Below are 15,086 nucleotides of genomic sequence, written 5' to 3'. Positions count from 1 at the left end.
TACACTTTGTCCAATTGTCATCATCAGGAGGGTGCACAACATTAACAATGTGCAAACACAGACCATTCCTATGTGGCTCAACTTTTAGGTACAACAGTGCACATTTAAGGTGACTGTGCTTAAGGTGTATTGAACTTGTCCATTTGACTTTATACGAAGTTGAGCCTAGTTTTAAAGTGCCATGATTATGGCTGTTTTTTAGATGTCAATTATATAATATGGAGTTATAATGTCAATTACTCTAATATTTCCTAGTAGTTACGACCATGAATATGTAAGCACATTGTAAACAAACAGTGCTAATAGTTTTGTGCTTATACAACGATTGGTGACGTAAAATGGTTTAGTAGTGGAGTCCTATTTCTTAAGGGAGAATTTTCACCAATAACTATTGCAACTCTTTTTAAGAGGCAAGGGGAAGGATAACTGTAGGCATAGCAGAGGTAAGCAAAGGGGTATCCAACAGAATTGGGATTGCAGGGCTATAATCACTCATTGGAGTCAAAATCAGTCTGCAGATTTGGTTTAGCAGGATTTTACAGATTTCAAAGAAAACTGTGTAGTGCATGATGGCCACAGAAGATTTCTTTCTGCAGATTATGATTCCATTCAGTCATAACATGTTTGATATTTTGAGCCGATTTTAGAACACATTGCTTTCATCTGTCAACCGTCTCCCAGCAACAAGAACAGTGCTTCTACATAAGTTTGCCAGGTTTTAAACAATGTAAAAGTCTGGTTGTGTGATAAACGGGCATTTAATTTATGATAGTTTTTTTTTTCTGTAACTGCTTTCAAGTTTGGCAAATATATATTATGCCTAGTGTTGTCATGTAGTGGAATCCAGCCTTATCATATCTAGCTAATGCAACAGTAGCCTGCATTTTTCAGAATGTACATGTGTATTGCTTAACATGTACATGTAATGAGACTACCTCAACAATTTTCTTCTAGAGACATTGGTCACATCTGAAATTTCAATTATGCATTGCCATGTATATTTGGACAGACACAAATGGAGTTTGACAACACACAAATAACCTGTAACTGTGCATGTTAACATACTTAGTGATTCTGCAACAACTGAGAATAGTTTTAGTGCAAATGCAAATGATGATGATACTCATTTGACACAAACTCATGCATTTGTTGCTTTTAAAATGCTGTTAAAATTCATTTCTAAATATGAACATAATGGACTGGATTGTGATGTGGCATGTCTATATGATTAGAAAAAATGGATGTAACAAACCTGAATCAAAACTTGCAGGCAAACCTTTCTGTTCCCAAACGATTCTTTCCTGAAGAATTAAGACCCTACGTGTGGAAGCACTTTTGCGTGTGTGTATGTGTGTGTCAGAAAGTTAACATGCCAAATATTAACAGGAATCCAAAGACTCAATGAAATTTTACCTGTGCCAAAATTAATGGCATTAGTTGGTGGCAAACGTCGACAAAAGAAAAGGAACGCATGACAAGAAAATAAACAACACCCACTAATAATAATAATAAAATAAAAAAATAGCATTCACTGATGAGGTTTTCGTTTCATCCGTAGGGATGTCAGCAAACTTTAAATGCAAGAATGAACCCACTCATTCAGGTCACAATGTCAGGAATGGCCACAGCACTGGCAATGCATTCTGTGTAAATGAACTTGCAAGGGGACAGTACAGTGGAAGCCACAGCACAGAAAACTGCCAGAGATGTGATGAGACGGAACACGGGATCTACAAACCGTGGTCTGATTTTGGTAGAAAGCAGGCTCTCCTGTCTTTTCAGATCTCATACAAGCAGCAACTTGGGGAGCAACCATCGCTAGGGGTGGAAGGAAGAGCCCAGATCAACAGAAAAGTAAAGATAAAAAAAAGAAGAGAGAGAAGCAGAGTATTTAGATCCCTGAAACAACAGTCGTGAGAGAATTATGCTCTTTTGCAATGGAAACAGTGTTTATTTTATCAATTAGTCAAAGATAGAGATTGTCCATAAAACGCCCCCACCCTTGAGTGAAAAATCGACAGTAACAGAGAGAGCCGCAACCACACGCACACACACACATACACACATACACACACCATACATACATCCTCACTCAGCAGCGAATCAACCCAAAGACAGTGGGATGTGGATGCTGTAACAAGCTTCTGTGCACAAACACACACACCATATGAAGCATTTTACATTGCAAACAGAAAGAGGTGAGACATGGAAGAGAACGAAAAAATGAGAGAAAAAAAAAAACAAGTACAAAATGGTATAAAAATATACAACCTCACAGAGATATCATGTTGGTGCAGGAAAGGACACATTATATCACATTCTGAACTCGACAAAATACATGAATGAGCATCTTTAAAATGAAAACAAAAGAACGAAATGCATAAAAAAATGAACTGTGGCAAATTAGTACATGAATTGTTCCATAAATATTATGGAACCGACAAAAAAAATAAAACAAAAACACATTTAGATATTCACTGACACCATGCGGCACTGACATTATGCTCAATAAGTGAGTTGCTTTCTGGCTGTAAATGAAAGGATGTAACGTTCGATAACAATCTGTTAGATATTCCGATGCAAAAATAATTGATGATGGAAATGTGGAGTTTGAGGAGCATCTGTAAAGTTTGCAAAAAAGCAGTTGACATTTACAACGTGCAAAACAAAAGAAAGATCTGTGACTGAATACAGTATCGTGAGTTTTCCGAAACGGCTAATGATACCAGAATGCATTTGTAGTCGTCATGGAGTCTCCTTAAAAGACTCTTCTCAGTAGCTTACATTCACCTTCAATAAATATCATAAATATGTTACAACCCACCGGCGCGGTCATGCCACCCCACCAAAGGGGGCACAACAGAGTTTATCATATCTTTTATTTGATTTTTTTCCTCTTAAAAACAATAAACGTATATCCAGTTTTAGAAACGTTAATATTTCTGCTTTTTTTTTCTCAAATCTCGTGAAAGTATTATGAAAAGCAAGTGCCACAACCACCACCCAAAAGCCACATATCCCATAGTCCCCTAGGCAGTGCACAGAGGCAAGGCGGGGGGGCAACAGCAGCGAGTGGAAGCCCCGTCACCCAGGAAGAGGTCAAAGAAGAGGGCCAGTGCGCGGAAAAGAAGAGGTGGTGGTGGTGTTGCCGAAAACTCCTCAAGGGGTGAAGACAGGGGAGAAGGGGATGTTCTCGTAGATTGACCCACCATATTCTGGCACCGAGCCGTCCCCCCTCCTTAGGACCAGGTGGACTTTTCGGCCACCGTTTTTGATCAGTTCAATGGCGCGAGCGTGCTTCATGCCCTTGGTGCTCTCTCCATTGATCTCCAGGATCTCATCTCCAACCTACAGGAATGCGGAGAGAATACAAATAAGGCGATGGATCCTATATTTAGCTGCGACATCCAGTAAACAGCGTCATGCAATGAGAAAGCTGTGGATGAAGAGGAAGGTAGAGTTTCCTTTGTTCTATTTTTCCTCCCTGCCTCTGGATATCTGTCAGAGCTTTGCTGCCGAGGGAATACCGTTTCCACTTGGGCTGACAACTCGCTGCGCTTCATGGACTCGCTGTTTTGCTATCCTCTCATCCGTCTTGCTGAACTTAGCATTTGTCAGCATTGATGCTAAAAAGAATAATCTCACAGTATCTCAATTACTTTAGAATATGTGGTTTAAGAACAGTTCTACACTGTAAAACCCAATTAGTTAAGGTAACTCAAATCATTTAAGTTGAAAAACTGTTCCTAATGAGTACTTTGAACTTAATTTATTTGAATAAACGCAGCAATTTGAGTACTGTAAAACCCAATAAATGAAGAGAACTCAAACTAACCAAACTGTAAAACCCTATAAGTTAAGGCAACTCAAACCATTTGAGGAAAAAAATTGCTACAAACCATTTGAGATAGAAAAACTAAACTACATAAGTACTGTGAACTTACTCCATTTAAGTTGAATTAGAGTTGAATGAGGCATAGAATTAACTCATTACCTTCAACACAGAGTTCAAAACTCTATTCAAATGAGTTTAGTAAATGTTGAGTTAATTACACTAATTTCATTTGATAAAGTTGACTGTTGGGTTTTCCAGTGTAAGATGACTAGTTTTCTATCAGACAACAAACAGTAATATAGATGTTATTTAGAAGCTAACAGGATTTAACGGAGAACAAAAAATGTGAATAAGTTGCTGTATAATTTGCATGGTACAAGCATGAATAGTCAGAACATACAGTAGTTAACTTTTTTTGACATTGTGTTCAGTTATAATTTAATATAACACTTGTATAAGACTTGCTTATTATTAAATACTTGTATATTACTTGCTTATCATTAAAATACAGTTTGTTATTGATAAATGTTCACAATCAATGTCATTTATCTACTTTAACCAAAGCTAAAATGATTAAAACTAATATTCTAAAATAATAATAACAACAAAAATGTACATAAAATATTCATTAAAGCTATAAAAATCCAACATTAAACAAAAAGTGCTCAGGGGTAGCTTAAACAATGTGTCGGTGCACTTTGGGTAAAAGATTCATCAGAATAAACAGCAAAAATCAGTCCAAGACACTCAAAAAATGTGGAAAAATATTAAAAAGCCTTTGTTGACATGGAAATTTCTTAAAACCCTAATGAAGGCAAATGTTTGCCGAACTGCGTAGCCATGTCAATAAAGGCTTTTAAATATTTTTTTCCACATTTTTCGAGTGCCTTGGACTCATTTTTGCTGTTTATTCATTAAAACTATATTCAATAATTTTACTTAATTGCAAAATAGATATTCTGTCTAATCACTTGATATATTCTTATCTTTTACTCCCTTAAGGTCCCCTAAGGGACTTAGTCCCTTAGTCTCTTTATTAACCTGGGGTCGCCACACCGGAATAAACTGCCAACTTATCCATCAAATGTTTTATGCAGCGGATGCCCTTCCAGCGGAAACCCATCACTGGGAAACATCTATACACACTCAATTACTATGGACAATTTAGCCTACCCAATTAAACTTGTGAGGGAAATAAAAGCACCCGGAGGAAACCCACATGAACACGGGGAGAACATGCAAACTCCACACAGAAACGCTAATTGACCCAGCCGAAGCTCGATCCAGCGACCTTCTTGCTGTGAGGTGACAGCACTACCTACTGTGCCACTGCGTTGCCCACTTGATAATATAATATAATATAATATAATATAATATAATAGAATAGAATAGAATAGAATAGAATAGAATAAATTACTTGCTTAAATAGTATTGCATCCACAACCTAAAAAGCAAATTCATTGGTTGGAACAATGAATAAATTAAATAATGCAATATTCACATGCGGATTCTAATCATCGTATGAAAAAATCCTATCACAGGTATCCACATTCACAGCTCCACATACCCTCATCTTCCCATTCCTGACAGCCGCTCCGTCCTCAGCGAGTCTCAGCACATACAGGTCCATGTTGTACTCTCGACCCCCTCTAAGGCTGAAACCAAAGCCTTTATTGTCCCTCTCCAGATCCACAGAGTAAAACTCAGCATCCTAAAACACAAGCACACACAGAAGCCAAGGTCAGTGATGAATCTATAATAGAATACTTTTCATCCAGGCTCCCGTTTCGCCACAGGAAACCAAAGCCGCAAACAGAAAAAAAGTCACTGTATTTGATAGTAGCAGAGTCAGAGGAACAGCTTCAATAATTGATCTGACTCTGATGGTATTTTGGGTGGATGGAGGATATCGAGAGACCCAACAAACACATTCAAAGTCCAAAACGCCACCTCAGAATCAGTCATAGATGAATGAAGGAGCCTCTGGTGTAAAATGAGTCAATGTTTGGTTCAAACACTCTGTTTGTTTTTTAGACTGTTCATCAAACTGCCGTCATGTCCTCTCTCAGAGGGCACAGCATCTGAAGATCTACCTGATTTGAAGATTGTGTTGGAGCTGGAGGAGGCGGCGCTTGCGGGGCTTTGAACTCAAAAGACTCCTGTTTTGGTTTGGTGTTGTTTCTGTGGGAGAAAAAACACTTTTGTAAAAAGTTTGGAGAGGGAAATATTAAAGCCATAAAAATTATTTCTACACTGTAAACACACATCATAATGTATTTGTGTAACATAATTTGCATTTAATTCTTAACAAGGCTGCATTTACTTGATAAAAAGCAGAAGAAAAATATTTAAATATGGCATTTAAGAGATTTTTAATCACAAAAAATGTAAGCACGTTTTTGTCCTCTCCTTTGTTCACTCTTTAAGCAGCACTTAGGCTTGCCAAGTATTTGTTTCAAGGATCAATACATATTTGCAAAGAGAAATGTTTTCACTTTTCCTTGTGATCCTACAGATAAACTATTTTGATCAACATCCTGTTGCTGCATTTTCAAAATAGATTAACTATGCAGTAAAACTTGAACCATGGCAAAACTGCAAAAAAAATCTAATGTTTTTTTAATACAACTTTTAGTATACACACCGGCCACTTTATTAGGTACACCATACGAGTACTGGGTTGGACCCCCTTTTGCCTTCAGAACTCCCTTAATCCTTCGTGGCATAGATTCAACAAGGTACTGAAAATATTCCTCTGAGATTTTGGTCCATATTAACATGATAGCATCATGCAATTGCAGCAGATTTGTCGGCTGCACATCCATGATGTGAATCTCTCATTCCACCACATCCCAAAGGTACTCTATTGGATTGAAATCTGGTGATTGTGAAGGCCATTTGAGTACATTCGTTTGTAACGAGTGGTGATTTGAGGTATTGTTGCTTTTCTATCAGCTTGAATCTGTCGGGCCATTCTCCTCTGACCTCTGGCATCAACAGGGCATTTGCACCCACAGAACTGCCACTCACTGGATATTTTCTCTTATTCGGACCATTCTCTTTAAACCCTTGAGATGGTTGTGCTTGAAAATCCCAGTAGATCAGTAGTTTCTAAAATATTCAGACCAGACCATCTAGCACCAACAACCATGCCATGTTCAAAGTCACTTAAATCACCTTTCTTCCTCATTCTGATGCTCAGTTTGAACTGCAGCAGACTAATCAGACTTGCTGCCATTGGACTGGTTGATTAAATATTTGTGTTAACGAGCAGTTGAACAGGTGTACCTAATAAAGTGGCCAGTGAGTGTATATATAATTTTAATAGGCTTAATATTATGTTCTCAAGTGACATTGGTTTTTTACAGTCATAAAAGTTCAAAACTCTTGTTATAACTATTAACACTCCATGGCTTTTCCAATGAGTATTTAATGAGTGCCCTATAATGGGTTAAATGTCTATTCATACATTTTTAATGTAATGGTCTAATAAGATTTTCCTTCATAAATGAAATAAAATAAACTACATCATCTTTAATGTTACATGTTCTGAGTGTTACCTTGGCTCAGGTGCAGCTTGCTGTTGAGGTGTGTGTGTGGTAGTGATGGTTGCAATCTTCTCAGCATTGGTCAGCAGTGATGCATTGGAGGACTCTGTGGGACCAACATTGCAAATGTTAAGGAAGATAGAGGTGCCTCCACATTATTACCCATAATGCATCTGCAGAGTGCAAGTGTACCCTGCGGACCAAGTGTCAGAGGCCCATTTTCCATACAACAGAAGCATTAGCACTACTCAGTGTGCAAGTGTACTCCAGCTGGGCAGCAGGAACAGCAGCACATTCATCATTCTGGCTCTAGTCTTGGTCTCACAGATTACATTATAGCCTACCATGCAAAGCCCGACAGCCAATTTCCTGCTCCTGCCTGTAATCACACATCATAATCTAGCCTCATATTAACAATAATAATAGCTTGGGGTGAAGGAACGGTTTACCCGGAGATTAATATTCTCTATCAATTATTTATTATGTCATTATGAACCTGAGAATTTATTGTTTTGAAGGAAAGTGAATGAAGATATTCTGAAGAATGATGATTCTGCATTGTGATTTGGTTAGGGTGCATGTGTGAAACATATTGGGAACTTTAAAATAAAAACTCTCTTGAAATACAATTATTAAACGTTTGGATTACTTGTACATTTATATCACTTTCTGATATCCAGAGTATTTACAGACTATAGTTTCTGCAAGAAGAATTATGTTCACTGAGTCTCCCCATTCAAAAAATAGTATTTCAATTTATTTATAATTTTATCACACAATGAATCAGAAATCATAATGTTTTATTTGTATTACTAATACAGGTTGTTAGTATTATTTTATGCTATTTAATACTTGTTTTGTGATAACAATGGTTCATATTGTGTCACAACTGATTCCAAAAACTATTGAACGAATAATAAACCAAAAATTCTATTTTAGAATGATTTCAGAAGTAGTACATGACATTGGAGAACAATTTTTTTTAATTGTAAAAAAAAAATGGTAATAAAATCATAAAAATGACAAAATTAAGACTTAATAAATAAAGCCAAAATGAACAGTTGAAAAGTTAGATTCAGGTGTTTTAAAGATTGTATCAAACTAAAACATTAAAGAGTAAAAATAACTAAATAGCATGTTTAAAACATATTGTTTGTTTGTCTAGACTTTATTAATCCCAAAAGGAAATTTACGTCACAGCATAGCTCATACTATAAGATAAATCAAATAAATAATATAGATAAAAAAGTAATATTAGTAAGGTTACATTCATACTGAACACATTAGTTTCAAACAATGAGTAGACATTAGTCCATATCTACAGTATTAATGCTATATTATTTAGCATAATTAACTTAGCATGACTTTGGTTATACAATTTGATCACTGCTGGTAAAAAATTGTAAAGCCATCTGCTTTTAAACTCTATAAGTACCTTACTTGAGTGTTAAATTGCAGAGTTTGTGCAAAAACATATGCATCGCTATGATCAGATGCTTTCTTAACTGTTGTTTTCTCACTGCTTTAATCTAAACTGCCATTTTTTGCCCTTCTGAGCTTGACAGCCTGTAATCAGTGTACACTTCTCACTAATCATTCTTCAAAGCATCCCCGTTTAGTACATTATTATTTTAATTAATCTTGAATCATCTGCATGAATCTAACTCTTAAGTCTGCCGTCACCAATGCAATGCAGGCTGCTGTTGCTTGCGCTCAAAGCCGCTTTAATTCTGCTCCACTGGGCAGTCGCTGTGGGAGAGAGAGGGTTTTTGATGAGTGCAGAGCCCGTGAATCCCACCGTCTTAAAATAGCCTTTCCCCATCACTCTGGGAACACACTTGGCGCTCTCTCGTTCTCTTTTGATTTTATCTTGTTTTTTTTTCTTCTCTCCTTTCCTCCGCTCAGAAAGCACAAAAAATGCATAAATTATGAATTGTGCATAAATTAAACAGAGATACCATAAGACTGCATTTTAGTGAGATCCACAGAAGGAAAAGAAAAAACTAGCATCTTCGCCCTCTTGTAAATACAGCCATACGAACAGACACACACACCCACATTCTGTCAGTTTTTGGAAAATTCCCATAGTATGCCAGAGCTCTGATTAAAGAGCATGAGGAACTCGGACAGACCCCAGTGCATTTGGCATCAGGCATTACAGCGGAGCCGAGACTTCACTGCAAACAGCTTTCTCATTATTGCATACCGCTTTTCCTCTGAGGAGAACACTCAGGGTAGTGAACAGACACACAGGCACATGAATGCCCGTATTCACCATGAGCAGCTAAAAACATCAGCCAACAGTTGTTTTTGAGGCAGGACCAGTGTCAAGTCTGCCTTTTGGCATTGTCTGCAGGTGCTTGATTAAAGAAAATGAACCCCCTACAGCCACTGGCATTAGACACGTCAAAGGCAGAATTTAGGATACAAATTTTAGTCAGAATTTAATCAACTGAATTTGACAAGCAGCGATCAAGATGCAATATCCTGTATGGAAAAAATGCAGCTCCAAAGAAAACATGAAAGTGAAACGAATGCTTGAACAGGCAAATTAAAGTAGGGCCAATAAATTTTATCGCAATTCGATATAATATCGTTTATGTCAATTACGATGATAAGCTCTGGACATTTTTACTCGATATTGCTCTAAGAGCTAATCACACAGCAAACATATGCAACCACAGAAATCTGTAATTATGTTAATATCAGATATATGCTACATCACCCAGTATTGTTTAGCGAGCTCGAATGACTTCCCACCAGCAGTATTTGAGGTTAACCTGTTGTTTATTTTAATGGTCACTGTATTTATCATTTTTAAGAAGGTACAACATTTATTTAAAAATATTTCTGTAACTGTTCTCCAGAATATTATATTTTATTTAGAATATCAGAAGTTTATTACAGAAAGTTGGACTCTCCAAAAAACTTAGTTATGTGTAAACTGGTTTTGTTAATAAAAATTACTTTAAAATGTTATTTATTTCTTTGTGGACTGATTCATTGTTGGGATAGTAGCTGGAAGCACTAACAACTTATCTCGAACTATATATCATTATCGATCAATATGAAAAAGAATTATCGAGATTGAATTGTTGCCATATCGCCTAGCTTAAAGCATACAATTCACAGATGGTTTAAGACACAACTGTACAAATGAGTAAATGCAGATGTTTCTGAAGAAAAGAAAGCCTTGTTCAGCTGTCTGTCAATCAAAATCCCTACAGTATTTTGAGAATTCAATTGGAAAGATGATTGACTGTCCACACAGCATATCACCATTTATAAGATTTGTTTTCTCCTGTGACGAAATTCCATTTTACAGAAGATCAGCATTTGTTTCTATGGTTATGCTGTTGCATTGATTTGCATACCCTAAACAACAGCAGCAAAAGAGTCTTCAGTACAGATGTTACGATAGCATGTTACAATTTTGGTAGATTATTAAGTGTGAGCCAGGGGCAGGACTGTAGACAGAGTTATTCTGTGCTGATGTATACTTTTATGTGATTTACGCTTCAATAAATGCATCACTTCATTATCTTCAGCTGAAAAAAGTCTGAAAAATCTTAAAATACCTGAACATATGCCTAAATAATAAATTATTTTGTATTTTTAGATTTTTATATACACATGTATACATAAAATGTTTTCAACAGTTGATTTAAAAACCAGTAAAATCTCTGGGGAATGATTTAACATGATCCTTCTGCATGGCTTTAACCTTGTTGGTGTGCCATCTGTCATTATTACAGCACAATATGAAGGCGTTTCTGGCTCTCAGCTTATAAAAGCGTGTTGCATATTCAGAGTGTTGATCCCCTCGCAGTTTCCTGTTCATTATTCTTCTTGTAATAACGCTGAATGTACCGTCTACATTATTACTGTGAGGCTCGCGAGAGCAGTATGCTGAATAGCTGTGCTATTACACATATTACACACACCCACACGCACCAATATGTTCTCACGTCAGCTAAGCAAAGAAAGATAGAGAGGAACTAACCGTCTCCTGGAATGATCCGCAGCGTCACTGTGTTTCCAGCCTCTTTGATCAGGTTGACGATATCCGAGTGGGACTTGTTGGTGATGGAGCAGCCGTTCACAGCCAGGATCCGGTCTCCGACTTTCAGTTTTCCACAGCGGTCGGCTGGGCTTCCCTCGATGATGCGACCTATTTTATGAGGCATTGCCACACATGCGTTTCCAGCTTTTGATGATTGAGCATGTATGATTTTTAATTAGGCGTGTATGAGGTTTATTTTTTATTATTTTTGGTGGGGATGGAGAAAGAGAAGAGGGGAAGAAAGAAAAGGGACAGAGAGATTGTGTAGGGGTTAATACACCAAGCGACCAAGCCAAAGTGCCAACATTTTCATAGAAGGCCCACAGATTTTGCCCTGCAAGCCAAATACACCTCTAAAGAAACAAAAGCATGTTACTGAATGGACAGCAAAGGTATGGGGAGAGGGGGGCAATAGCAAGAACGGATATAGTGAATCTGCTGAATTTGGTAATATTAAAAGCCTTTTGCATGTTAGATCACCCTGAGCTTCATTTCTGTAGTGCTCTTCAGATCCTGTGAATAATCACCACTGCTTGTGAATTATTCATTATAAAAAAAAGGTGTAAATTCTCCACAATCCCTCAGAGCACTGCATTATGTTGGAACTCTGCCGGTGTGATGAATTATGAAAACTGACGGGATAATATTAGGATTATGCAAGTTTGTGCTTTGTGGTTCACTTAGCACATCGCTATTAGCAGTTTTGCTCATTTTTGCTGAATTGGGCCATACATTCTGCATTTTGAAGTTAGCAAATGCAAAAATGTTTCACAGTCAGACAACGCTTTTTTAATTTATTTACAATTTTCAGCATTCACCTCTTAAATTTAATCACAAATTACAATTACAAATCTTTTATTAAGTTTTTATTTTTGGGTCATACATTATAGCCTTTTTTATATACAGTTAAAGTCAGAATTATTAGACCCCTGAATTATTAGACCCCCTGTTTATTTTTTTTATATGTATATATGTTTAACAGAAAGCAGATTTTTTTACACATTTTTAAACATAATAGTTTTGATAACTTATTTCTAATAACTGATTTATTTTATCTTCGCCATGATGACAGTAAAACAATATTTGACTAGACATTTTCAAGACACTTCTATACAGCTTTAAGTGACATTTAAAGGCTTAACTAGGTTAATTAGGTTAACTAGACAGGATAGGGTAATTGGGAAAGTTATTGTATAACGATGGTTTGTTCTGTAGACTATCGAAAAAATATAACTTAAAGGGGCTAATAATTTTGACCTTAAAACGGTCTTTAAAAATTTAAGAATGGCTTTTATTCTCGTCTAAATAAAACAAATAAGACTTTCTGCAGAAGAAAAATATTATTAGACATACTGTAAAAATTTCCTTGCTCTGTTTAACATAAGTTGGTAAATATTTAAAAAAGAAAAAAAGAAAATCATAGAGGGACTAATAATTCTGACTTCAACTATATATACTTTATATCCAGATAATCCCTTAAAATTTCTAACTTAAAAAAGGTACACAAGACAACACTTAATTTTTAGACTTTCTAACAAACAAGGTACAACTTATTTAATATTTTTACTTAACCTTCCTGTCATGTTCGGATCAAATCTGAACAACTTGCAACTCAAAAAACTTGAATGCCTGAAGGCCTTATGAAATCCTCCACACTATGCACTTGAACATATAAAGGTTCTTATCACCTCTTTCATTGAATTTTGGGCATTTCTAATCAACCTTGTTCACGGTCAAAAGTAAACACCATAGGAAATGAATGGGTAACCAGACTATATTTATCCATCAGACAGAAAACATGGCCATACACACCACCCCAACTCACTAACTCATTTCTGACTGAACAATGTCTTTCTTCGAGATTATATGCCGATCCTTCAGCCTTATCTCACAAGGAAATGCAACTTTTTTACGTTTTGTCAGTTTAGTGGTAGTTTAGTTGGGTTTAGTTAATTTTAAAAAGGAGGCGTGGCACCAAACCCCACTCCTAAACCCAACTGTCATTGGGGGATAAGCAAATCATGTTAAATAATGTTAAACACTACTTTGTTTACAGCTAAAGAATGTTGAATAAAAATTTGGTGGTGAAAAAAGTTTCATTTAAAAGCAGCTAAAACACTCTAGTCTGTTTTGACCAGGAACACTAAAGTAAAGGGCAGGATGTGAACACGACAGGAGGGTTAATCATGTGTTGTAAGCAACTAGTACATTTTAAGATAAAACAATGGTAAATCAGTCGAATAAAACACAAAAACATACTGTGTAAATGACGCCCAAAGTATGCGAGTCAGCAGTTTTTCAGAACTCTTTTAAAACAGATTTTCTATTTATAACCAACCAATTTTTTGCCATTTTCATTTACAAAAAAATTGCCTTTTTTTATCAAAACTAATTTTGTAACGGCAATGAGGCAATACAGCTTTAAACTATTCATTTAACCTGTCAACGCTTGTCGCACTACTTTGAAGACGATTTGTTTTATGATTGTAATGTAATGAAGGCAACTCATTTAATGCTCTGAGGTCCTTATTCTGTGAGTCTGGTGCAGGAACTCACGGGTTTCATCACTGTATTAAACGTGTGCCAAGCACTGCTCCCTTGTTCTTCTCTTCCGTCACCATGCTCTGAACAAAACTCCCACGTGGAGTAATCATTGAGCCCGCTGGATCTAGTACACACTTACGTGAAGCCTGCCAACGGCACTATTGTGCATGTAAAGCATGAGAGCACTCAGATGAACACGCCGAAAAAGATTCCGAGTCTGTAAACATGGCATGTCACACTTGATTTGCTTTGCAACCAACTTGATCTCTCTATCAGTTTCATTTGTTATAAAATAATGATGGCAAGTGCTGCTGGCAACTAAACGAAATGGCGAGATGTGGAGAACTACAATGCTGTTTCACTACTTTGACAGCCATCTTGGGTAATGGAGACTTGTCTGACTTTGGGAAGTAGAGCAGAAAAAGAGCCCCACGCAAAAAAGGGTGGATGTCCACCCCTGCTTCAATGCAAACAAACTGCCTTTTGCAATGAGAAAAAAAAATGCTGGACATGCAGATTGGCGTAAGGAGAATATAAAGAACCCACTCCCACCAAAATGTACAACCACAACCCATTAAAAACTATAATCAAATCGCCACAAAGGGGAAAAAAGCTCACAAAAAACTTTTAAAAGTCTTTACTTGATTTAAAATATAAAAGAAGTGAATATGCAAATATGGGATTATTTTGCTTGTCAATTTATGCTTGTGGCAGACAATAAAAAGTGTATTGAAGCTATAATTTGACATTTAAAGTGCTTTCTGGATAATATGGCATTGAATGGATCATTATCCACCAGCTAAGCAACAGAAAAGCTAGTTTTTTAACAGAATTCAATTATAATAAGGATTTAAGAAATTATCTTTGAAGATTCAGTCTCAAAATCTGATTTGTGCATCTGATGCACAAAAATTAGATGTCCTTTTAATGTGTTGCTTTGTTTCTTTCAACATATACTTGCATTTAACTTGATCTCTTAAATGCAATACTAATACATACCAAAAAAGGCGTCTTTTAAATTGAGCACCTCTAATTAAAAGTAATGACTTAAATGATTGCATTAATTGCTTAGCTAAGTTGGAAAAATTCCAAACAA

The 15,086-nt window shown here is 36.4% G+C and overlaps 1 protein-coding gene across 51 annotated transcripts in view; it reads right to left on the bottom strand.

The window, feature by feature from the left end:
• magi1b (membrane associated guanylate kinase, WW and PDZ domain containing 1b) overlaps positions 1-15,086 on the bottom strand; it is a 228,228-nt gene that overhangs the window by 2,879 nt on the left and 210,263 nt on the right. For 16 of the 51 annotated variants that reach the window (XM_087272258.1, XM_087272259.1, XM_087272260.1 and 13 more), the window contains 5 exons: positions 11,387-11,590; positions 7,396-7,489; positions 5,929-6,016; positions 5,403-5,546; positions 3,210-3,348 (listed from right to left, as the gene is read on the bottom strand). In XM_087272258.1, coding sequence (XP_087128384.1) covers positions 3,210-3,348; positions 5,403-5,546; positions 5,929-6,016; positions 7,396-7,489; positions 11,387-11,590 — 669 coding nt within the window. 51 annotated transcript variants of the gene reach the window in all.

This window comes from Danio rerio, chromosome 11 (assembly GCF_052040795.2).
Source record: "Danio rerio strain M-AB ecotype USA chromosome 11, GRCz13ab, whole genome shotgun sequence".
NCBI classification, from domain to species: Eukaryota; Metazoa; Chordata; class Actinopteri; order Cypriniformes; family Danionidae; genus Danio; species Danio rerio.
The sequence above is the reverse complement of the archived record's forward strand: the minus strand, read 5'-3'. Positions and strand labels throughout refer to the sequence as shown.